Source organism: Phaethon aethereus, assembly GCF_964289735.1.
Source record: "Phaethon aethereus genome assembly, chromosome: 1".
Classification (NCBI taxonomy): Eukaryota; Metazoa; Chordata; class Aves; order Phaethontiformes; family Phaethontidae; genus Phaethon; species Phaethon aethereus.
The window spans coordinates 208051681-208079302 of NC_138575.1; the positions used below are offsets into that span (position 1 = coordinate 208051681).

The 27622-nt window shown below is 37.6% G+C and overlaps 1 protein-coding gene across 1 annotated transcript in view; it reads right to left on the bottom strand.

The window, feature by feature from the left end:
- ARHGAP42 (Rho GTPase activating protein 42) overlaps window positions 1-27622 on the bottom strand; it is a 167797-nt gene that overhangs the window by 67382 nt on the left and 72793 nt on the right. The window contains exon 4 of the mRNA XM_082001394.1: window positions 9121-9192. Within this exon, the coding sequence (XP_081857520.1) occupies window positions 9121-9192 (72 nt within the window). The remainder of the gene's footprint in view (window positions 1-9120; window positions 9193-27622) is intronic.

A 27622-nucleotide genomic window follows, 5' to 3' on the forward strand; every position in this document is an offset into this window, starting at 1 on the left:
GTGCTCTCAGTTTACTTCTCGGGGAGGGATGATTTTCTCATCAAAACAACCATCTGAGACCACCCCTTCTTGGCAAGCTCCACAGGAACAAATGGTTCTGTGGTGGCTACTGTAGCCTGAAAGATCATGAAATAATGAAGCTTGTTCACCTGGTGGAAAGATGGAGCTCTTGGTGCTGCCCTAACTACACCAAGATAGATTAATCTATCTTGTTTCAAGATAGTTTCAAGTCATGATGCCCATCTTTTGTTACAGTATGGAAGTGATACTTTCCAGCTACTATCACCCACTACACTTTGGAATAGAGCTATTTTATACTCACTTTGCCAGAAGCGAGATTACTACAATGGTAAGAGAGCGTAAGTTTGTATATTCCCAGGCCCCTGCAGAACCTGCTGCAGGGATAGAACAAGATACTGGGTGAGAGGAAACCTATGGCGATACAGCCAAGTGTCCCAATCAAATGATTTTCTATTTAGAACAGAAAATGCAACTCTGCCATAGGTGTGGAATAAAGACCCACAGACATCATCTGAGTAATGCCCAAATGTAATCTATCTATTTTTATGCTGTTATCTTAAATACACCATAGAAGAAAGGGAAGCAACAGAGAAAGAGATTTTTCCCTGACTGCTGAAGAAAACCCCAACACGTAACAGAATAAAATTAACAGATTAATTTATACCCACATAAAAAGCCTCATGATTTAAGTGTTAAAGTGTTTGGTACAGCTGTGGCACTATGCACCAACCATGATCACAACTCTGAAGTAATCCCTGTAGGGTAAGAGAATGCAGCTGCCTTTCTGAAAACATGATGAATTTGGTTTGATAAAGGATGCCAAAACTCAGGGTGGAGTCTTATTTTGAGTGCAGGGGGGCAGGGGAAGTAGGTGCCTTTGACTAGCTGAATGAAGACTGAGACCTTGTACAGGGAGCAGAATACTAAACTCTCTGCTTCCTCCAAGTCCTGTCCTGCTCTGTGCCACAGACAGTTGGCCACTTCTGATATTTCTCTTAAATCCTCCTTGAAAATTCTTGAAAAGTCTCATCAACAACCTTTAGACCTGTTTTTCAGGCGTGGAACGTAATCCTCTCCATGCTGCAGCTGAACGCAAGGCTGGAAAGGACATAATAAATGTGTAGAGCTACTGTATCCTACTGAGACTGACAAAAGTTTGCTTTTTTTTTTTAATTGAGAACATTAAATCCTCTGTGCCTCGAAGCACTCAATAAGAAGTTCACTGTGAACTAAGTTTGAAGGTGAACATCCTTGCTCATACTTTTAATCATGGCTCAGGAGTCCAGCAGGGTTCTAGTAGCTGTGTGGGGTCAGGATGCAACCTTCCCTTCCTGTGACACAGATTACAGGGGCTTATTTAAATTAGGAAGGAGAATGCCTTAATTTAATTAGAAAATGTGCATGTTTTCTTGCATTTTTGTTATTTTGCAGGTTTTTTTTTGTTTTACTAATTGTAGATTTTTTTAAAAGAAATGGTTCTTTTTGACAACAAAAATATACTGCATACTCACTTAAGCAATTCCACCAATTGACACATTTATTCTAAAACTTAATTCTTAAATGTTATGGCAGAACACGGTAAATTACATTTCCTATTTACTTTATAGAACTAATTTATTTACCCTTAATTTATACCTGTTTTCTTGTGGATGCAAATTAGAATTTTATTAAAGTGCAGAAAAAACACAGCTTCAGAAACTGGTTTTAGTTCGACAGCCAGCTAATCATACTAACTTTTAACAGAAAGAATGCATTTAGCCGAATTTATTGAAACAGACTTTGCACATAATACTAACTGGTTTACTAACAAACACCTGCAGTTAATGGATTGAACTGACAGTTTTTTATGACTGTCCTCATAATCTTTATGAGATTTGAGTTTTTGCTCAAGGATTTTTTTAAAGGAATACACTAAAAGTGAAAGAAACTTTTAGGATTGTTCTCTTTTTTGCTGTTAACTTCCTAAACATTTCTCCACTTCGAACAAAACAGTTATTGAACTGAAGTAAACGGCAATGAGAAAGTAATTTTGCTGTATTTGCAGAATGACAAGAGCTGTCCCAAGTAGATTAGTCGCTTAAAAAACCTCTGGATCCAGGTGCTCAGCCAGAGATATCTCCCAGCTTAGTGGTTTGGCATTCAGCAGAAGGAAATAAGACTGGCTGAAAAGATGAACTGTGTGGCTCTTCAACCACTGTTTTTGAGACTTCCCAAATATTTCACATACAGAAGCATAAAAGAAGCAACAGCTACTTATACCATAACACTACAATTATTTTCTACTTTTAAAAAAAAGATTTTAATAGAGGACACCTAATTCATGCAGGTCTTTCACAGCTTCCTATTTCCGTACATTTATTTGAATTTATAAACTTATTTTAAAGTGAAAAAACATTTAATTTATTTTAAAAATAATTTTTATACTATACATTTTCATTAAATGCAAATTACCAAGGGAAAAGTAGACAAATGCAGCTGATAAAGCAACAGTCCATCTACTTCAAATTTTAGGATCTAGGTCAATTCACAGAAGACTCTATAGCCAGAACCTGAAACCCAGAGGGAAACAGCAAAAACCAAGATGAAATAACAAACATTTTAAACAATATTTAATATGAAGAAATTTTCAAAATGTCAAATTTTCTTTCCACTGTGACAAATAAAATTTACTATTATAAAACCAGTATTTTTTTTTTCAGCTTAGCTTGCTAATTTCTCAGTTCTTCCATCTGTCAATACTAGTTTAAAAAGATATAAGACTAGACAACATATTCTGAATTATTTCTCGGATAAAAATGATCTAGGACTAACACCTTGGAATTACATGTATTTACAAATGAAATTTACAACTGTTTTACAGTTCACAAGCTTAATCCAAAACCTGAGAATTTATATAAGTAAAAGAAAACCTAAAGAAAACCGATACTTCTCTATCTAGCAGGGAGAGATACTTAAACACAATAATATCTAAAGAGACTGCCACTTGAGCTTTTTATCGGTAAAGCAAATTTTTGGTTTGCAGTTGTATGGTGACCATCAAGTAGCCTCAGTTTCTCCTGCTCAGTCATTCCACCTTATGCTTCCTTCTCAATCCTCCAGTCCTCCTTCTCCATCTTGGCAATACCCCCAACCTACTGCAACCCCAAGCTGTGTCAGCACCACAAAATTTTTTTTTACCTGGCCTTTACTGAAATAGAACAACAGACCAATCTCAGATTGCCCCTTGGGATCTTCTAATGAGTAACTCCTCCCTAACCAGACAATCTCTCCCATCAGCGGAACTCATTGCCCTTTCCCCATTAGCCAGACCCTTACACAGATCGGGTTTCTCATACTAACCCCCATCTAAACTAAATTACAGCGTCTCATGCAGACTGCTTTAAAGGCCTTGCTGAAATGGAATAGTCTTGATCTGCTCCATTTCCTTGCCTACAGAGTATGTTACGAAAAAAGAGATCAGGTAAGTCTGTAGTAACTATTTTTGGGAAACTATGTTGCATTTTAACTCAAAACATTTGGCCATCAATTATCATGGCCTGGTCTCTGTTTCTGCTTCCTTCCCCCGGCCCTCTCCCCTCTATGGCTCAGGATGACATTAAAATAGCCCAAAACTAGTGGACACAAGTATCAAACCTTGAGTAACAGATGCTGCTTATAATGAAACACCTTACACTGCACCTACTAGAGCAAGGTCATTAAGTTTTCTCAGTTAAAGGACAACAAGTGCTATAATTTGATTAGGTAGCAAGGAAACCAATTCACAAAATATGCATTCTGGTGTTTATAACTGATCTTAGACACCTATCTAAAACTCTCCTTTGACAGCTTTCTGACAGACTTAAAAAAAATGCGGGAGGGTTGCTTGTTTTATGGTCCTCAACTTCCGGACAATCCAAACAGAGCACAGAAAGAGCATGCCAGCTCCTGCACGCCTACATCACAGGAGTATAGATGTGAACGTAGATGCAGGAAAATTAATCCCAGCAGTAAACATGGATTCGTTTCCCAAGTAGAAAGGAATTCACAGCTTTGAATGAATGAATGAAAGTAGATAATGATAAAAAATAATCCTCCTGGCCAAAATAAATAATTTTATGAAACAAACAGATGGAATTGTAAGGAGGAAACAAAACTCTCCTTTTAAGTCTTAAAAACAAAATTGCTTCTGTTGTCTTTGATCTGATTTAAGTTGTACTAAAGGTCAACGAACGTTGGAACAAATATTGCTAAATACTGTACTCAATGGATAAAAAGAAACATGAAAGTTTGGCCTTATTGTACATAACACATCACACAATGATCTCACCAAAGTTACCAGCTGGGGACTTGCAAACCACATTTACCAAATAAGGCAAAATGCTTCATGCCTGAAATCCTTTCCCAGTTACCTCACCCAGCTTTTGCTCGCGTTTCTACAATAATTGCAGAGGTCATTTTTTAAAACTCAGATGGAGTAAATCAACAGGCTATCCAATGCAAAGCTGGGTTTGTGTAGTCTCTGGAGAGAAGTCAGCTTTATTTAAACTGAGTGTGTACAGAAAAGGAAGAGCTGAAATATGTGCAATAAAAACTGAAGAGCGAGTACTATAAATCGAGACAAGCAAGTGATGTAGAATTGTGTATTGCTGGTTTGATTACAAACACTAATGTTTTATGGGGAATGTTTCTCAGATTTGTTGGGTACCTTCAGGTTTTTGAAGTGCATGTGAAGAATTGGTCTTTAATGTTATTCTTGTGACGCTCCAAAAACACTTGAACTTTGCACTCTGGGTTTATGCTGTCCTTGTATTTGAAATATAGCTTTGTAACATCAACAGGATATATTTTTATACTCCATATTCTCTTTGATTTCTGTGATCATATTTTTTGCCTAAACACAATATAGTTTTGAAGAAAGAATAAAATATTCTCATTCTATATTAAACACAACAATAGGGCAGTTCTACATAGTTCATCATGGTAGTAAAAATCTTGCTAAGTTGCTTATTATTAAAAAAAATAGTGATTGTCACAGTGAAAACTGTCATTAATTTATAACATTTTTTCCTTTTTTTTCTGCATGTGTGTGGCAGGGCAGTGGCGGGGATTGCTTGTTTTTATCTCCAGCTGAATTTTATCTAGTGTTTTAGAAAAGAAAGAAAAAAGCCCAGTAAGCACTTCCAAGTGCTCGCTCTCATAATCTTCCCCTTACAAAAATCTGGCAGTAGTATCTAATATAATTTTCTACTATGTATATTGGTAACACAACTATGTAATAATTTGTTTCCTCCAAAAATTTGGAAACACAGCTTAACATAGTACTAAAATTAATAATTTCAAAGTCCAGTTAGAACAGAGAGAATCCAACACTCACCACTACTTATAAAATACACTCTCACAGCAAAAGGCTGATCACAAAGACGAGATGCTTGCATCGCTAGCTGCTGCTGAAATTGGCAATGCAAAAGGCATACATAAATAACCTCATGCTTCTATAGTCTCTTAAAATGTTGGTCCATGAGATGTTATGATGCAAATTAATTGTAAATTCTAAAAATATAAATATGACGTAACTATCAGCTGTCCTGTGGAGTCTGCACCATCTCAGCCTTTCTTCAGAAGACATACACAGAAATGTTTTGGGTTTTTTTGCAGGGAGAGGGATGACAGAGAAAGGGAACGAGTTTGGTTTTGATATTAATACAATTCTACACAGTGTTGTAAGTTAATAGGGGAAAAAACAGCTCAAACCTGGTAACTTCAGAGCAAAAATTAACAGCTGATACATGGTCCATATGGCTGGCATGTTTAGAGAAGACCTCAAATAAAAAGTGACATTCTGTGAAACCTGGTGTTGAAATCCAAGCAAGAAGAAAGTGTCTAACGTTTTTTATTTGGATATCAGTTCAGATCACCTGAGTGGAGTTCACAGCCAAATCTCTGTGCAAACCTTCATTAACTGCAGATAAATAACTAGCAAGCTCAACTTGTCACATATTTATAAGAGTTCATAAATGCTCAAGGGTTAAGCCCAGTGAACAGAAGTGAAGGTAAGTGATCTGATCATGTTCTCTACCAACAATGAGTTTCAGAAAGACCAGATTTTGACTCTGTTTCATATTGGTCTCATTATTCCTAGATCCCATGTTGCCATTTTGTAATTACTAGAAAAACAGTATTAAATCTAATTAATCTCTCATTTCTTTGTGTTGATTCCATTTAGTTAAAGGCCAACTCTAATTGCTCCTGGTGATAAAAATCAATTCAGAATTGAATGTTTGTATCACAGTCTGGGTTATACAGGAGTCTGTACCTCTCATTTTTGAGCTTGACAGTTGAACTTCATGGGCAGTGAAAAGACAAGTTTATTTGACATTTTGTAACACAATGAGCTCGGAGAGCTCTCTACATGGTATTAGTGTGTCAAGCCAGTATCCTGGACTTCTCCAAACACACATAGCAGTGCATAATAAAGTGCATCAGACACTGGAGTAAGAGTTAGCTGAGTCAGGCTCTCTCCTGAACTCATTCAGTAGACTGTTGTGTGACCACAGACAAGTCATCACTGTTTGGACAAATTATATAAGATGGGCAAATGCCCATACTTTATCTGGAAGGTATAGGGAAAGGAAACCAGCCACTGAAACATATCGAACAGAGGGGACTCAACCTGTCCTGTAGTGCCGTGCCTTTAATGTTAAATACTTACTGACTAAAAAAACAAAGGAGTATCTTCAATTAAATCATTAAATACGTGTTGATACTACTGAGTGATATATTCAAAGGAGACATGAGTGTCTTATACAGTTCTGCAGAGAGCCCTGTGAACCTCCTGTGGATCATCTCTCTGATGTACCAGGACAGTCAACAGTAGGGCAGGTTAGGCTTTCAAACAGGGTTCCCTGCAGAGAAGAATGATATCCCTTACACTATAGGAACATCTTCATCAATGACCTAGATGGAATGTGCCCTCATCAAGTTTGCTGATGATACAAATCTGGGAGGAGTGGCTGATACACCAGGAGGCTGTGCTGCCGTTCAACGGGATCTGGACAGACTGGAGAGTTGGGCGGAGGGGAACCTCATGAAATTTAACACAGACAGGTGTAGAGTTCTGCACCGGGGGAGGAACAACCCCACGCATCAGTACAGGTTAGGGGTTGCCCTGCTGGAAAGCAGCTCCATGGAGAAGGGCCTTGGAGTCCTGGTAGACAATAAAGTATCCATGGGACAGCAATGTGCCCTGGTGGCCAAGAGGGCCACACAGAGAAGAGTGTGACCAGCAGGTCAAGAGAGGTTTTCTTCCCCCTCTGCTCTGCGCTGGTGAGGCCTTATCTGGAGTATTGTGTCCGGTTCTGGGCTCTCCAGTTCAAGAGAGACAAGGAACTTTTGGAGAGAGTCCAGTGGAGGGCTCTGAGGATGATTAAGGGACTGGAACATCTCTCGTACGAGGAAAGGCTGAGAGACCTGGGGCTGTTTAGTGTGGAGAAGAGAAGGCTGGGAGGCGACCTTATCCATGTCTATAGATATCTGAAGGGTGGCTGTCAGGAGGATGGAGCCAGTCTCTTTTCAGCAGTGCCCAGTGACAGGACGAGGGGCGATGGGCATAAACTGCAGCACAGGAAGTTCCACCTCAACATGAGGAAAAACTTCTTTGCTGTGAGAGTGACGGAGCACTGGAACAGGCTGCCCAGAGAGGTTGTGGAGTCTCCTTCTCTGGAGACCTTCAAAACCCGACTGGACATGTTCCTGTGCAACCTGCCCTAGGTGATCCTGCCTTGGCAGGGGGGTTGGACCAGATGATCTTGAGTGGTCCCTTCCAACTCCTTTTCAGCTATCTGCATTCTGTGATTCTATGAATATGAAATGAAATGGTAACACAAAAAACTGAAGAACGCAACTAAAAGCTACTGAAAACTAGAACTAATTTTGTGCTGGGATTAAATTCCAATTTGTAAACAAACTCCCAGCCCTGCATCTCACAGCAGCATAGGGGTGGGACAAGAGAAGAATGCAGTTGTACACAAAAACACATCAAGTAGGAGAGTAAAGAACAACCATTTCAGAAAAATCTGACCTCAAGTTCACAGTAAAAATTCTTCTCAAACTTTTACTTAGTTCCTGTGCAGAAACAGTCCCATCTGTTTCAGTCTCTCTTTCCAGTAGCTCTTGTTCTTCTTCTGAGGTTGGTTGAGTACAGCAGAGGCACAACCTCAGCGAGATTTTTTTCATACCCATTTAACCTTACAAATGGAAAATTTCCCAGAAAATTTTATGAGTGCTAATACAAGATGCAAAATGCTTCAGAACTAGCATATTTATGTAGACAAACAGAACTGTTATTAATCATACCTCTAACTGACTACTGCAGCCTTTATGCATCTCTGAGACTGTGATCAAACCAGTCACTGATAACCACTTAAGACTCCAGGATGAGACTGAAAATAGCTATTCTAGACTAACAGTTTATTCCAACATCTTCTTCCTCAATATCTGATATCCTGGGCTGAGAAGTGAAACCTGGTATCGACAACCTGCACTGTTTCTCTAACACAGATGTAACACTTAGCACCAGAGAACTGGCTTAAAGCATCAACTGGAGTACTTCCCACCATGGGCAATAAGAAAATCTCTGGGCAATATGAAGATGAATACTCTGGCAATATGAATATGAATCACTGCACCGCATCAGCTGTGTAAAGTGGAAAGCAGAGACAGAAAGGGAGTATGCCTAAAGCACGCTGACTTCTTTTGGTCTTCATACAACAGCCACTTCAGGGCCACTGTACCCATAGCAGCTGTTTGAACGCTCTGTGCAGTTCTGGGTTAACCCATGATGCAATGTAACGTAAATGCAGATGTCCAAAGATGAACAGAACTCCAGATGGTAAGAATGTGCAATAATAGCAAGAGCTGCACCCTATGCATATAATTAGTCTTTAAACTCCGTTTCTAAATAATCTCCTTCTCTGAAGGAAAGAATTCAGTATAATTTACTAATACATGAATGGCATCAAGCATGTTCGAATATAAATGCTTGCTTTCAGTCTAGCCTTCAAAACACACTGATAAACTCAAATAAACACGAAATGAAAAAGAATTGTTTCCACAGCCACTTACTTTTGCTGCTCCTATTTGCTCTTTACGGAACTTCTCCAGCGGTGCTATTAGCACATCATTAGCATTCTGGATCTGCAAAGTTAAACATAAACCATATCTTTTAAATACAGAGTATTTGCAGAAAGTGAAGTCACTGTAATTCTGACAATGCGCAAGACTGAAAAATTCATGACCATAACATTCTGGTAAGAGCATATGGGTAGGAGTCAAATAATTATGTCTTCTTTACATAAAACATGCAACACACATGCTCACTGGTCTATTATGGAACATTTCCATGAATAACTAAAGCAATTGTAATGAACGATGTAGTAAGTTTATCTGCAATATACAGAAGGGCTTTCTGGTATTTTATTTCCATTTCTTGCATCTTGCCTAAAACCAGAATAGAAAATGAAAACTTCCAGGAACATGTTTTGGCAGAACACAGAAGACATAGTAGTAGTGACAGTACTGCCTAAAAAAGCCTGTGTTTACAGAATCTGAATCTTTGACAGATGAATCTTTTCAGCGATCTCTGCGTTATATACCTAGTTAGGCTGAACAGAGGAGAGTAAGGCAGAGAACACAACAAAGAAAAGTGGACAACTTACAAAATACTCTAGGTTGGATTCCTTCACTTTTCTAGTTTTGAAATTAATTTAAGATGTCCTGCAGCTATTTTTATCACTTTAACCTAAACCAGTGTTCCTAATGAATTACAGTTTTCCTTTCATGGCCTCTGTTTATTTAGTGTAAACCCAGTCCTGGGAATCCCTTTCTGAAGACCATTCCCAGCAGCGACCACCCGAAGTGGTCCCTAGTCATTTGGGCTGGAAACACACATGCAGCAGAATACAAATGTCAGCCATGCCACCATCATGCCACTCACTATAAAAAGGTAGCATGACTTCACCATATGCCTTTTAGGGGCAGGCAGAATAATCAACTAAATTGATTTTACTGCAGAAAAAACAAGAGAAACTGAAAACTGCCAACACATCAGAAATAAAGCATAATAAAACACATTACAATATTCTATTATACTAACTACAGGCAAAATTTTAGGTTTTCTGCATGAACAGCTTTTTTTCTCCTCACCAGTCCACTCTTCACCATACTCATCACATTCCACATTTGGGCTTTGGCAGGTTTGGAGGTCTGGGCAAAGCTAACATGTACCTAAGCCAAATGTGAATGAATACAGCTCTTGTGACTCTTCCATAACAATAATTGATAAGTTACATTGTCAGTTGAGCACGAAAACTTCCCAAAAGGCTGTAAAAATAAACATAAAGAATAAACCCATTGAAACACAAACACATTTTCTTTCCTCCCAAACCTAACATTACAATTCAAAAGACCACAGAATCACCACATGTCTCTCAGAGGACAGAGTTTCCGGAAAAGTCAAGACTCTCTCTGACATCTTAATGTAACAAAGTCCAAGACAGCAAAGGCAACACTTGGTATGGTCTGATGCAGCAATCAAAATGGGCTACATTTAAAGACAAAAATTAGGCACTGAGTATGAGGAAAAGTGTTTTCACTGCATTCAACACGCTCCATAAGTTTGACCAGAACAGACTACAAAGCTAGGTTATTCTCTCAGCAGACATTTCCCCAAAACAGATAAGATTTTTTTGGCAACATGGCAACAGCAATCTGTCAGACTCAACGCTTTCTACAAGGAAAAGTACATACACTTAAAAGATAATCACTATCCCAAGGATCACTAAGCAAGGCAGATTAAAATTAACAGGGGTACAAAACTGTTAAATGACTTGCCCACAATCAGCCAGAATTGCAGCACATACATCTGGAAGCAGTAGCTGCAAGTTTTTATAGCTTACAGAGCATGTACATGGCTTTCGGCACATACAGAAATCGCAAAGTTTTGCTGGAGTCACTGGTACAGAAGTGTGGATGCATCTTTTCTTTTTTTTTCATGTACAAAAGTAAATTTTTTCTCTGCCTTTTAGAGTCATTGCTATATACAGTAATTATACATTAAATACCTCACAGTTCAATTAAGAGAGACATACATATGATTGAAGTAGTTACTACTGATATCAGCAATCACTGCTAGTCCTGTTGCTAGTCATTGTCAAACTCCACATGGAGCTGAATATGATTCTTCCCTTTGCTCAATGTTATCATGTTTAGGCAGCCTCCATGCCACACCAGGAGACCTCACTTCATATATTGCCCTCTTGACAGCCTTAAAATGACTGAAACACAACTACCACCAGTCTTGCTCAATGCTACTGCAAAGCAAATGAAATACCCTACTTCACACGACACTGAGAGCAGTCATCTGGGAAGTGGCTTTGCTGGGCTGAACACAATGTTACTCACTCCCACAGTTACATATGCAACTAGGAATGGACAGTGGGTATCGCAAGGCTAATTAAAAGATGTCACGCACTTCATCTAGGCAGGGCCTGTGCCTCTGAATAGATCTGCTGATCCACACCAACAGAACATGCTGCAAGCTCAGCTCTGGGCTGAAAGCTTCTACTGTCAGTAGAAGAGTCCTGATGTAGCAATTCAGCTCCCAGCAAAATTAGGAGCTAGGCAAGTAATGGGCTTTGGCTTTGAGGAGGGAGAACACCCCAGCAAAGTGTCAGACAGAATCCCAGCAGACGCATTTCAACAGCAGGTATTATAAGACGCAGAACGCTCCACTGTGAAAAGACTCACGCTGATTTCCACCAGGTTGTACCTAACTTTTGGAAACTGAAAATTATAGAGAAAGTATTTTCCTTACGCATGTATTTATTTATTTCCTTTCATTGCTGATTCCTATCACTGCAATTACTTTACATTACAGTTTCCTTGTTAAGGGTTACAAATTTGCATACAGCCCCAACCTCCCCCCCAAATTAGGAATCTAATCCTCCCACAACGATATCCATAGAAATCTGATTGCTTTAGATAACCTGATGTTTTCACTGTGTGGTCCTAAGAGTAACTTTTGTCCTGCCAAGACGATAATCCGTCTCCTACTCAGTTATCGTGCTAGGTTGAAACCACAGACACTTGGAACAGACAAACAATGTCAAAAAGACTGTAATGGTTTCTGTAAATAGCAACTTCAGAAATCTATGCTGTGTTTAAAATACAGATCGTATCCTTAAAAGCTTATTCAGATTAGTCACATCTTCAGAGAAGTTATAGTTTCTTGATCCAACAGTTATTGAATGCTACATGGTTCCAGCTCCCAGCATGGCTAGTATGTGGCAGTCAATCAAATAATGCGATCATTTTTTGTTTGGCAAAAGCACCAGTCTTCCTCCAGAAAAAGAATGAAAAAAACCCAAAAACTCATGCTGCTTTAACTTAGTGTCAGTTCATCAGTCTTTTTTAAATTAAGATGCTAGGCAAGTATTAGGCAGACATCATAGGAAAATATTACTTTGACAATTGAGAGCGCTATATTAGATCTAGTAAAAACACCCCAGACTTTTCTCAAGTACTTAACTTTTAAACTTTGTTATGTATAACTCTCTCTATTTAGCATTATTGATAAAAATACCATTAAAATAAACACTACCAAAATCACACTGAATTATAAAAAATACTTGAAAAAGAAACATTTAAAAATCGAGAATACTTTTTCTAAGCTAGCTTTGACAACTTATGAGGCCACTCTCTGTTTGCATAACTGCAACATTTCAATACTCTCTGACAGCCTTCGAGCCAATGTGGTGAAGCACCTTAATTTGCCATTTTTGATTCATGATCTTCCACCTTTCCAACCCACCCTTACTTCCTTCCAGAAGTTAGCTGTGAAATTGAATTAATGTACCAATAATGAGATTAAACAGTGGTTTTCACACATCACTGAGAAATTCCACATCTATACTTGGAGATATTTTTGACTAGCAATTTTTCAACTTTTCTTTTTTACTAAAAGTTTCAAACATCAGTAGAAGGAAGAAAAAAATTCAACATCAACTAACTTATCCTTATGAGAATCTTAATTATTATACTATGTTAGAAAAAGAAGAATAAAATTTCTTATTTTACATATAAAATCATAATTTCAGTTTTGGTGTATCTTGACTTTGCAACTACTTGGTAGGGGTCTCGGTAATAAAGGCTTCCTGATATACTTTTTCCTTAGAATATCTAATTATGGGTAAGTGGATAAACTAGATTTTCTAGCTTTATCTTTCCAATGTATATGAACATTTCCATTTCTAGATTTTCTTAAATTTAAGTCAATGTTATTTTTTTTTAATAAGTTTTCTAATTAGTTTTCTAGCCCTGAATTTGGGATAGTGTATGATATGCAAACTGTACATGCATCATTCTTCTTCATTTTCTTTTACTTAGGTAGAACCAATGAATATAAACGGAAATTTAACTAAAACATTGGTGCAGCTGCCTATTCATTATTAAATACTAATAATATAGACACAGAAATTTTAAGCCCTGAAGCACTTTACAAGCTTTGAGATTCACCTTGCAATCTACAATGTTGAACTGCAGTAGCAAGAGCAGTTAATACCTTCTGAGCTTTATATTTTCATTTGTAGGGCTAAGGACTAAGTAGGTCCCAGCGAGAGTTAACAGGATTTCCAGTTGCCAGAAGAAGACAGCAACAAGATCAAGCGAGGCACTTTTACAGTGACAGAATTAGGAATTAAATCAAGCTTATCTGAATTATACTAAAATGCTTTAACTATGAAAAACTTTTGGTTTATATATTGTATCTGGGAAAGATATGTTTGCTTCAAATCTGCTACAAGTACTTTTCACTGCAACAAAGAATTATCACACTTGTATATGGGCAATAAAACTCATTTCCCTGAAGTCTTGAATGACTCATGAAGTCTGAATGCTGACAAACACTAATTTGGTGTTAGTATAAGACTTCTAGAAAATACCAATTAAATTCATTCAGAGAGGGCAACAAATCTCATAGCTAATATATTCATAGTACTGCATTTCTAATGTAGAAAGATACTGCACTGCTACACAAAAAGAAATAATTTAATTTGAAATCCTTCCTGCAGTTCCTAACAATTCCTACCATCTGATCTGTCAGAAAAAACACTTCTTTCAGTCTGTGGCTTGTATCAACAGCTCCTAATCAATACAACTTCAAATACAACAGCAGAAACCAAATACAGGCAACTAGGCATTTCTGTAACTTAGTTATGGATCATGTTTACATGCTAGAATGAATATAAACGTGTCATGATAAAACACTAGTATGTATTTAAGTCCTCAGTTTCCACTTTAAAACTTAAAAAATGTAAAGATCACGTAAAGTTAATAATGTGAATTTCAGTGCCTGTAATTATGTGACCTTAGTAGGACAAATATTCTTGCAGCTTTGTACTGAAAACTCTATACAGACAAAGCACATACTTAGAAAACAAACAAAAAAAGTATTTGAAGTTAATCTTAATCCCTCTTACACTTACAAAAAAAGATTACATCAAACAATATCCAAGCTTGTGTTAATTTTCTAAAAATATCATTATCAATGCCAGTTATTTCAAGCAGAGTTGAAATTCAGATGATATTAAAGCAGATTCAGAAGATTACAAAGTTTTAGCTATGGATTAGTAATAACATAAATTGGACACTTCCACGTACAACGTGTAATGCAATATTCAACTTCTTACCAAAAACCTAGTGCTGTATTAAGTGGTCTTAACACATTTCCACAAGAGGATGCTTATAAATCACATGCCAGTCAAGGCTGGGAGTAGTTATATTTGGCCAAATGAAAAAACTTAGAGAAAAATAATTTAAGTGAATGCTATTTTTTAATTTTCTATATTGCACAGCTTACGTTTAAAAATAAATTACTACAGTGTCATACCTGAAATGACTGTTTCTTGCTATAGTCAAAAAATGACACAGGAGAATATGTAAAGGCTGCCTTTAGCACAGAAAGGCCAGTCTCCTGACGAAGTCCTCATGAAACTTTAGAAGAAGAAACACTCTTCTGAAGAACAATATAAAGGAAGAACCTAACTTCAGATGTTAGGTCTTCTCAAGTTTTTCTTTTGTACTGATTACAAATCAAGTAGAAGAAAAATCAGCCACCCTTGGATAAAGTCAGTGTTCATGAATATTCCTGCCTCAGTTTATACCATCAACTTTTTAAATGTAAACATTTTTATTCTAAAAAGTAAATATTGATATGATGTGTATATATACAGAGAAAAAATATGGTATGTACACATAATATTTTAAACTTAACATGGCAATCATAATTTCAGTTTTGGTGTATCTTGACTTTGCAACTACTTGGTAGGGGTCTCGGTAATAAAGGCTTCCTGATATACTTTTTCCTTAGAATATCTAATTATGGGTAAGTGGATAAACTAGATTTAAAAGCTTTATCTTTCCAAGTATTTGCCATAAGATTCTGTCTTGTATTTTTTACTGTCAGAAATATTTACTATTCCAGAAGTACTGATTTTCAGAGAGATGAAGTAGGATAGGGGTTTTGTTGGAAGCATCCATATTTCAGAGACAAATGTCCTAAAGAAAGAATGGTCTGTCTGTTTATCTCTGTGTCCTCTAATGATGCCTTAGTGCTTTAATGCTTGGCTATCAACTCCTGTTCTGCTCTCATCAATGGCTCTTTCTATTTCCAGGGTACGCAAAGCTGACAAAGTTAGAGACAAGTACAGATGCTGTACCCACTTCTGTATGAACCAGGAGGAGATTGTGAACTTCCCCTTCATCTGGGAAGTGATATCCTTCAAGGTTCATATGAAAAGAAACTGGTGGCATACCCGGTTTTTTGAGTGATGCTGACACAGTGACAAGTGCTACTAGAAAGCACACAACCTCATTTATGGCAAACTAAATTTGATCTTGATAAGTAGAGGGTCGGTGAGACCTTAAGATCTGAGACAGTTTAGAAAACTTTTGATAGAATTTTGACAATCCCATATCCTGCCCAAACCAGATTCTCCTGCAAAGCTCAAATCTTTCTGGCACAGAAGAACTTAAGCTAGGGACTGCAGGAGAGAGTGACCCTAACACAGTCAGAGCTCTCCACTTCCATAGTCAGTTTTGCCTTAACTCCACCCATGCAGGACTCTGCTGGCAGCACTGGGTCACCGCTCCTGTGCTCAGCCAGCCTTCATTCTTCCCCTCCACCCATGTGGCTTTCCTCCTTCAGGACACTGTGAACTCCATGCAAGCAGGAGAACTCCAACTCTACAGTTTATTCCCCTGATATATTCAAATCCCACCACAATTAGCCAAGCATTCAATCTGACCTGCTGCTCTTCCTGTGACTCGATGCTTGAACATGGTGACACTGCAGGAAAGAGGAAAGACACAAAAAAGAAAATTCTAAGAGGCACAGAATCACAGACTGAAGGAGAAGGGAAAATAAAGATCTAGAAACTATTTTTTAAGTCAGAGGTTCAGTTCTGTTAAACATTTCAGTTCAAGCAAGCTATTGCAGAAATTTATGTTACTGGGCATATTGCAAGACAGTGCATCTTTCACACACAACAAGGTCATGATACCGCTCTTTAACACAAAGAGACCCCCAGCCAAAATAAGACCCTTCACAAAATTAATAGCCTACCAATGTAGTGTTAATTTTAACTCTGCTTTTTCCTCCACCAGTCTCCAGTACAGGTAAGCTACAGGGCTAGTTAAATAGACTATGACACCAACCGTAATTGAGACTAGTACTAACCGAAAGAAATGACATTCCGAAGCTGAGAAAGAAAAGAAACATTTCATCATTCTTGGAAGCACGATGAGCACAAGGACTGTACTTGTACCCTTTTGTGTGCTAATGGAACAAGGGAAAGCCAAGGACTTCACTGAGGGAAGCCAATTCAAGGATTACTCCCAGGACTGCACTTGAAGGGGAAAAAAGAAATAAAAAATAAAGAAAATAAATAAAAGCAAAGAACAAACAGTCCCACTCATGCTAAGAAGATTGCTAAGCACAGTATAAAAACAAGCAAACGTTGCAGAGACTACTGTGGCTCTCTTTGTGATCACTAACCAGATGCAACCTTGTCTTATAAGCTAGAGAAAATATCAAATACCAGGATGTCCTCTTGGGCTCTCTCTCCCATTTGGTAGCTTCCTTTGTTCCTCCCAAGTATCAGGCAAGGAAGAAAATGTTATAGTTTGCAATCAATACATTTTGTGAGCACATTGGCAGGAATGAGTGAGTACAAGTCATTTTACAAATACTCCATCATATGATTTTCTTTTTTTCCCTATTTTTAAACTATCTACTATCCTATTAAGCACAGTATAAAATTAAAAAGAATTATGTTTAAATTATTTTCATTACATCGGTACCTGAATCATTAATGAAGTCTTTATATAAACAACATTTCATTCATTTTACACCCAACAGTCTCAAAGTTGAGGCATATGCTTTCTGAGCTGTTTCCACATGCCCCTAAATCAGGTGAAGATGTCCTCTGCCCTCTCAGATGACAGTGCAACATAGTGAGCACCTACCAAATACAGCCCAACCACTCTCAAGCATCTTGACTATTTTGTGGTATCTCCATCTCTACAGCAAACTACAACATCTATGGTACTTCTGCACTCAAAGATCCCAAGGTCCAGTACAGCCTTTCATAAAAACAGCAATTTGGTTCTCTTGGGAGGAAAGAAGGCACCAATATCCTCCATGTGTGCATGAACTGTGGAGCAGAAGCTGCTTTTTCCCTCTCAGAAGACAAGCCTTGTGAATGACCCTGAAACCCTGGACCTTTGAGACCATTCTGTAATAATACCTGTTAATTTTCTTTGGGGCCAACTAACAACAGAGAAACAGACTGGCATTAAGAGAATAGAGAAAGAAAAAAAGTATTTTTGAGTTCAAATAACAGCTCCCTCAAAAATCTGGGAACTTTAAGTGTCCCCTAATGAATCGGTTCATTCACTGCCAACAGCAAGATCTGACAGAGGACACTACCATCTCAGTAACAAGAGCAGTACAAAGAGTCTCAAAAACTTATCATGCAATTAACTCAGTCACTCAGTGTTAGATATCCACAGCCTCTGCACTTGAGACAGCCAGATAAGCTTCCCTCCCCAACCACCGGGAAGAAAAAAGGACACGACTCCTGTGATCCATTCGGACACCTTTCAGACAAGATGTATCACATCACGAAATTGCCACGTTCTCTGCAAACTCAAGTTTGCTATTCTGCTTCGACAAAGATAATTCTGAGCAGACATATAAAGCCTAAATACAACATTATTTAGAAGTTTCCAATAGAAAACAAATGAAAGTCTGGGCCACTGGGCCTGAAGTCTGCTCTCGCTCAGGGATATTGCAAACCCATTTAAAGTTTTATGGGATAATCCAAAGAAATCTGGGACTGGGGAGAACAGTCACTTCTCATTCAAAAGCACGCAGCTAGATTCAACAGAGACAGCATAAAAGTTATAGACATAACGGGATTCACTAGATGTTACTGTCAAGTTACCTTCACAGTCCAAAGTTACACTTACAAAGGTATGTGGCACTCGTAATACGTAACCTAACAGCAGAACTACAAATGCAGTCATACTCCCAAAATAATGAAGAATAAATTACCAAAGTACTACAAGCAATGAAATAGTGTAACAAATGACTTGCTTCAGAATTTAAAAGAAAAAAAAATAGTCAAACACATTTTAATTCTAAAGTGGGACTAAGCATGGAATGTGTAAGTTAAATTTTATTATATTATGTGATACAGAATATGGCTTGTTCTTAGGCACAAAATGAAATAATGTTTTTACAACTCTTGATTTCCTTTTATTTAATTAATTTCTAGCATAGTTATTAGTGTTATCATGAACTGATATATGTGTGGAGTGCTGAAACAGGTACATTCACAACTGCTTGTCTGGACATGAGTCGGCAACGTGCGCTGGCAGCCCATAAGGCCAACTGTATCCCAAGCTGCATCCACAGCAGCGTGGCCAGCAGGGCGAGGGAGGGGATTCTGCCCCTCTCCTCCGCTCTGGTGAGACCCCACCTGCAGTGCTGCGTCCAGCTCTGGAGCCCTCAGCACAGGAAAGACATGGACCTGTTGGAGCAGGTCCAGAGGAGGCCACCAAAATGATCAGAGGGATGGAACAGCTCTCCTGTGAGGACAGGCCAAGAGAGTTGGGGTTGTTCAGCCTAGAGAAGAGAAGGCTCTGGGAGACTTTCCAGTACGTAAAGGGGGCTTATCATAAAAATGGGGACAGACTTTTTAGCAGGGCCTGTAGCGATAGGACAAGGGGTAATGGTTTTAAACTAAAAGAGGGTAGATTCAGACTAGATGTAAGGAAGAAATTTTTGACAATGAGGGTGCTGAACCACTGGCACGGGTTGCCCAGAGAGATAGACGGGGTAGATGCCCTATCCCTGGAACCATTCCAGGTCAGGTTGGACGGGGCTCTGAGCAACCTGATCTAGTTGAAGATGTCCCTACTCATTACAGGGGGTTGGACTAGATGATCTTTAAAGATCACTTCCAACCCAAACTATTCTATGGTTCTATGATCTAGGCTGTTTTACTGTTAAAATACAAACTTGCCATTGCATATCACTTCTCTTTAAGATGGGAGCTCATTCAGTCTCAGAAATAAGCATTCTGCACTACAGCATCGAGTCCCATGGCAGCATGCTGCCTCTGCTACTCACATTTTCTGTCATTAATGGGCATTAAGACACCAGATTTACTAGCTGACTCTGGAACATGGCAGCTAACTGGTGTCTGACAGACATGTCTTCTCCAGGGAGTCCATTGAAGTAGAGTATGGAAAGCAACAGAAAAAAATAGATCTTCAGAAATTAAAGGCTCCCACCATCTGACCCTATTCACTTAATGCTGCTCCAGAAACATCTGAACATCATTATGTTACCTACTGGGAAAGTCTTACAGGAGTACAGGACAAGTTCCCAACAAAACAAATATTTAACAGAACTATACAGGAAGTAACAAGTCTTACAAATGACTTCAAGCATGTTAACGATTATTTTTCTTAATGAGTTGTTCACCTCTTTATGAACTGCAACCATAACAGACAATACTTAACAACTGCAAGACTGGACTCTGATTTTAGACATCGTTCAGTGAACAAGACGACACATAGAGAAGGAAGAAAAGGGACTTAGATGAGAATACTTGTACCATGAAGTTACAGCAGCAAGTTTCACATGCATCTTGACAGTTCTTGTTTTGCATAATGAGGTAGATTATTTCTGGTTCAACTTATCATTGCAGGAAAAGGAGAGTAAAGTTAGCCACAAAATTTCCATATATTGAAATTTTTTAAAGATGGAAAAATAGTGTTTGGTATATCTAGGTAAAGTATATTATCTACATGTTCATTTAGTACTTCTTTTTAATGCTATTTCCCTTTAACACTCAATGCATTCATTGCCTGTGATGTCTCTGGAGGGAAAAGCTAAATATTCATTCCATCTGTTTTAAATTCCACTTTTGAGAATTTGCAGTAAGCTTAAAACATCTTTGTTGTCTTGTAAATATTTAAAGAGAAAATATCATTACATTAAACTCCCAGAATTGTTGTTATTTACAGTAATTAAGTTTTAATGTTTTAATGTTTGTATGCTAATCTTTTTTCGTCATAAACACAAGATTCTTGGGCACTGTCAGATCACTAATACTTTGGGCACAACTTTAAACAGCACCAAGCAGCAGCTACTCAATTCCCACTGTTTGTATGTGGAACAGAAATTGCATTTATTATAATCACCTTCGACTAACTGGTCTGCTTTGACAAACCAAATTTACTGTTAAAGCCATTTTAATAGCTGATGCTCAAACTGCCCTGCTGAGTTGAGAAAGTGCAGCAGATACATATTATCAGTCACTTCAACTAGCAGTAAAGTCAGAGGCTACAAACCTGCCACATACCCAGAGAAAAAACTGCTTCTGATAACATGTAGTGGCAATAAGATGTCTAATACATTTTATGGACAGCCTTAAAAATTATTTGCAGCATATAATACAATGCCATCTGCGTACAGAAAGCAGATTTGTCCTTGGAAGAATATTACACGCCTTTCAAGCATTATGAACTGCTAAAGTGAAATTGCTACAAACACCTTTATGTTAATTCTACTTTACATCTTCAGGATGCAGAAGACAAAGCCTTAAGAAAATGGATTACTGAAAAGAGTCATGTTCCATATATACGCACATGTATATGTGTAAACACATATATGTATGAAGTCAGATATTCTGATTTTCTCACAGTTCTTTATTTTACTGCAAATCTCAAAAGACTGCTAGATTTAATTTTCTTTTTAGATAGCTCAGTGAAGAGACAGGTTAAATACCTCAAGTATTTGGCTCAAATAATATCGAACTGTATCTTTTCCTGCTACCTTCATATTCAATAGTATTTTTAAACTCAGCATACAATAGGAAAACCATGTGATGCTAACCTTTAAAAATGTCTTTAAGTTTTTACTATAAACTTTTAAAATATATTTACTTTTATAAAATTATCATACCAAAAATTTACACTTAAAATAAGAGATTACATAACAAAATGTATACTTTTAGCTATTGTTATCTACAAATAATACAAATACAAATTAAAATAGCCTTCAAAAAGGCAACACATTTCACAAGGTAAACAAGGAAATGAAGTGGAGAAATGAAAAACAGCAGTTGATAAGATTTCTAAGAAATAAAAATGAGACTGTGCTAGCAATACATAAAGGTCTCGAGAAACTGAATACCAGAGGTTCGTATAAAGACAAAAAAATCCAGCTGTATTATTAAAGGGCATGGCTAGTTTAATGACCATTAATAAACACACAATAGTTAAATTGAAGCTATATGCTCACTCTGCAGACACTTTCAAGTCTAAGATCTGATTTCCTTCAGTTTAACACACGTGCTAAACGTGTGTTAAACTGAAGGAAATTAAATTGAACATCTCCCACTCACAAGCATACTAACTGGCAAAGGAGTCCTGTGTTTATTGAAACATTATATACAACCCAGAAGAAACATCTGTGTACAAAAGGGGCCCAAAGAAATTGAAATACAGGTTATGCTTTATAATGTAGCTGCAGTGGTAGGGAAAAAAATTCCAAAATCGGTGTCATATGAAAATTATTCATTTTAGAATTTGACTTCTTCCCTACATCTTCATTTATCTCTCCCCTTCCCCCTTGGTAGCCTGAATAAAATTTAAAAAAATTGCATAGCTCTTCTCATGTGTCAAGTCTCTATTCAAATGCCAAACACTATCCTCAGTATTACAAGTACTGAATAAAGATGTAAACACTGGCATGTTGTTAATTAGGCTTCATGGGGAAATTAGGATGCAAAGAATCGTATCAAGGGAATTGCCCAGACATGGGTTTTAACAATGCTGTTACTGCCCTCCCACAGTAACTTTTAACAAAATTGACTTCATTCCTCTCACAGTATGCCTTGCCAAGAAATGGGTTTCAATAAAAGGCCCTCATTAGCAATAAAAGTTTGGAGGGTGGAAGTGCTGCTTGAACTTTGCATTGCTGAAGTACATGCAAGGAAAAGCGCTTTGCTGAATTACTAACAGTGTCTGTGTAAGCCAGCCCCAGCCTGCCGGCCCTACTGTGACAGCTGCTGCTCCCAGTTTCTTAAACAGCAGCAGAAGAATAAACTTGTAGCATCCACGCACTGATACAAAGGCTTAGAATGTCAGCCTTCTCTACAACTGGGGAGCTCACAGTGGCTATTCAGACCTTCTCAACTCTAGCTAGGCTCTGTAATATGCTCTGGGAGATGCCATGCAAAGGCTGATAGAATTCTGAAATGAGTCTTAATGCTCAAACCTTTTTTACTTGCTCCCTGTTAGCTTCTGAGCAAAATTTAAGGTGTTGATGATTCTTGAGTGTAGTGGTTACGGGCAGGAAAGTATCTAAGCATTATTCAGGGTTGCTCAGAAATCTAGCTGCTGATATTCAGAGGACTACTACCTTAGTGACTACATAAAATATTTATGTTTTACTATTGACAACCAATCTAAAAACGAAGCATGCCGTACCTACTTCAAGCAACTTATGGATCAACAGAATTGTAAACTAAATTCCTGTAATGCTACCTTTATTAAGCCATCTTTAATTCAGGTTCTCAGGCCACAGCTGTACACCTAAAATAGGGCCCCTAGGTCCATTTTAGGAAATACGCATTATAGTGCAGTTCTAAGAACTGAGTTTTAAACGAACAAGACAAAGCTACAAACCTGTCTCCATGAGTCAGTAATCTTTAACAGCCAGAGGGTTCATACAGCATGGGCTACCCTTCTTGCAACTAGTATAACTACTGTTGTGGGCTAAAGGCAAAAAGCAGAACTCAAGATTCCTAATATTCCAAAAATAATACTGAACCTAGGATGCATGAACTCATTATGAAAGTATCAAATGTGCCTGGGGAATGCCTAGAGAGGGACTCACGATCACTCCTTCAGCTCAGCTATAAAGAGTTAACGTCAGGAATCTGAAGGGCAAGATGTTTAAATCTGTCTCTGATTAACGGGGAGGAGGGACTCCAATATTGTTACATATAATTCACAGAAGGAAGAGATCACTTGAAAACAGTTCTTGGCCAACAGGAAGGTAAAATACATTCATGGTCAGACTCTAAGATGTGTTGGTCCACTAGAAAACTCTCACATGAGCATGCTTAAGAAAATTCCTGTTCTAAGTACTGATAATAAGAGTCTTATGAAGCATTGAAGTGTCTGATCTTCAATGTGCTCAGAAATCGGAAGCCAAAAGGCACGAACTGGTTCTTCCTCACTTAATTCCTTGATTTGGGGTTTTAAATAGACTGACTTACTGCAACACAATGCGAACCATTACCAAACACATTTTCCTGAACAGGCAGTGAAGGACTCTGCAGGGCTGAGCACGCGTACGCCCAGTCACTTCACCAAAAGAGCAGGAACAGTGAGTGGGCGCTACAAAGAACCTGGTTGCTTTTGAATACCTCAACACTACATGCATTGATCATTGTAAAGTACAATTCAAATGCAGAAAGCACTGTACATTAAGGTTCCCATACACATACTATTTTTCATTTATGTGAAAAATATTCACAACTTAACCCTATAGGAGTTTTAAACAGATTAATAGAAGCTAATGGCCAATAAGTAAAACAGGAAAGGGGAAAAACCCAACTGACTTATACCTTGTAATTAATTGTAAAAGCCCACTAGAGGATAATATACTGGTACAAGTTTACTGCACACATCTGGGGCTCCATTTTTGTATCTCCTGGGCTTTCATTCATCTCTTTTAAGGATAAGCTAGTGATCTTTTCCCCTAAAACTCCTTTCACGTAACAAAGACCATGCATGCTACCTACTCCTTCATCGCACAAGGACACAATTCAACAAACTTCTGATTTCTCTGTGTCCTGTATTCCTGTTTTCGCTTCAGTGGGCAAGAGCTCAGTGGGACTTTTGTTGCTACTGTCACTTACAACACAAGCTGGAAACTCTGTATCCCTCCCTTCTGCACTCTCTCTCTCTTAGTCTCTCCTGTCTCTTAGTCTTGCTGCTTATTTGTGTCAGCAGAGTTATTTTCTACATTATATCATACATTATTTTCTACATAGATAACATTTTATAAAGTGTTAAAAAATGCATTTAACTTTTTCTGATCTATGAAGAATTGCAAAGATGACTGAAGCTGGTAGGTTTCATAGCTAGAAAAGCTACACCCTTTTCTTCCTCTTGGTTTTCTGTTTTTCACCAAAATTATCAGTTTCTGTTTGTCAACAAATTGTGTTGTCCAAAAGTAACCACCCTATATCCAGAGGTGAATGACATAAGACAGCAACTTGAACACAGCACTTTGGACACTTTTAACTAGAGAAATTCTTTGCTGTGTCTATTCCATCTACACTATGTAGGCACTATTTCTATCACCTGAAGAAAAAGAACTAACTGGTGTGAAAGGGAAAAAACCCCAAACATAAAAACAAAACAAAAAAGTTTGCTTTTTTGTCTTTTTCTCTTTAGCAACCCCCTGAAATTGTTTAGAAGACAGACATAAATCAGCAATGGATATGGTCATATTAGGTAGCTAATCATCCGGTAAGAGATGCCATTTCTTTTTATGGCTTAGTCCATGGATTGTAACTCAGTGAAAACTGTAAAAGAAAGTAATCACAAGCACAACCACAATGAAGGAAAAACAGTTCAGTTGTGTACTTACAAGTTTGGGTATTTATCTTTTTATCACTACCATTAATACAAACAGTGAATGTCTCTTGACTAGTCTGAGAGTTCAACTCATAATGAAAGCAAAGGAAAACTCAAGAGTGTCATTTCAGATAGCCAGCAGAAGAAAACTTTTCTGGTTTTTCTTCCCTTTATGGCTTTCCAAACAAACAAAAAAATCCTCAGCTTGAATGTTTACATTACATATTATCAAGAGGGAAATGGCTACATAAACACAGGAAACAGCATAATTGGTGCAGAGAACTAATGAAGAAAAAATAGATTGAGAATTCAAGTATACCTATGCTTCACAAGATTTTTAGTGGTAAATTATTCTATTGAGTTCTTTGGTAAATGTAGATATGTTACAAGTATCTTTCACTTCTTAAACATTTGTCACACACTTTCCCATGAAGAAAAAGTAAACAGAACAAAACCAAACCTTCTTGTACTGGCAGGGGAATCCTCCATTTAGGATTTGAAGCTCTAAGTGTGAATCACATCATTGCTCTGCTATGATTTATGAAGTTCCACCATTGACTTCAGTAGTACAGGACATCACCTTTTCTCTTTAACATGTTATGACACTATACATGATTGATATTGTATAAATGAAAAAAAAAAAATGAATATTCTTTTTGCTACAGATTGGATCCTGTCTTTCTATAAGCTCCATACCTGAGCTAGTCTCTTCATGCTTGCCATTCACACTTAACAGCTTCACTCATTAACTTTTAAGTGAAGGAATCTCTGTTTTGGTTGAGAGTTTGTATGGCCTTTTCCTTTTTACTTTTTTAAAAATTCAGTGCATTAACAGTTGCAGAAATTATCTGATTAAGACAAATCTTAGCAAATGAGCAACAACATTTACTTTACAAAGTTCTATTTTAAACCTTCCCAGATATTTTCACTCTGGCTGTTAGACCTACTTAAGAGTTACTCCAAATCAGTTCCGTATGTTTATTACTTTGTCTCTTTGCTTTTCCAAATCCTGATCTGTGAATTTTGCGGCCAGGCCTGTTTCCCTCACTGTGCAGATGTCAACAAAACTTCTCCAGAGTGAAGTGAATGCACCCCAAAGAGGCCTCCTTGTGAGGTCCATTACGATGTAAAGGGAAAGTTGGAAATCAATAAAAGAATAAACAAACACTTAACTAATCAAAGAAAGAACTTTCTGACTTACTATGAAAAGTAAAAACAATGTTTTTTAATTAGGACACATCATCCCTTAAGGGATATTGAGCAGTCAGACTCACCACAGCATTCATTTTAAAAAGCTTCATTTGTCAGAATCCCTGAACCTGACTTTAAATATGCTTTCCTCAAAAAAACAGAAAGCCAGAGTATGGATGTCTTCTTCCTAGACACACGCTGGAGACATTAAGGCAGATAGACAAGATGTTCTTTAGCAACAGACTTTTAAAAGAGACTGTCTGAATGTCATCAGGAATTTCTTCTGAGTCCAGAAGAAGAACAAACACCCCAAAATTTTAACTGAATGAAACAAAAAAACCTAAATGAAAGTTTAACGGTGAGGAACAAAAATAAGCAAATGAATAACCCAACAAAGAAGCCAAGATGTTGGCATAAATGTTTACTAGAGTTAGGATTTTATTTTAAATTTTCCAAATTGCCAAAAATAGTTATATTTAATGTAGTGGATCCTTTGTTTTATTTTCTTTAAAGAAAGAAACAAATAAAAAATGGCCAGCTACAGAACTCTCCATAGAAATTTAGGCTCCTAACTACTAAAATCAATCTATTCAGAGCCTCACATAAAATGGCCTTGGGAAAATGTCATGGCTAATGAAGTTACTCTTAAAAACTGCAAAAGCAGATACTTGTTAAAGGTTGTCCAACTTCCTATCGTTTCCCCTTTTCCCCATAAGCCCTACCTCAAAAAAGAGGGAGTGGAAGTTTTCTTGAGAAATACACCATATTCTTAGCCCATTATCATGACAGGCATCTTTGAAATAAGTTACTAAACAATACTTAATGAGAATGTGATTAACCATGGTTCAGGCTAAGAAGGATGCATGGTCCCCGAGTAATACAAAATACTTACTCTGTTTCTATATCACATTTTCCAACACTTGCCTTAATCTCAGTTTGTGCCTTAGACACTTCTATTTTCCTTGGCAAAGTATTTTACAATGTAGCTCATTGTGAGGAAGTTTTCCTGACATTCGGCCTAAATTCTCTCCCAATTTCTTCCTGTCAGATGATTGCCTCTTCTTAGCTAGATGATATAAGCAGCGTAGACACTTCCCACACAAAGAAACAAAAGTTCTGCTAATAACGTACAAATGGAGAAATTGAAATT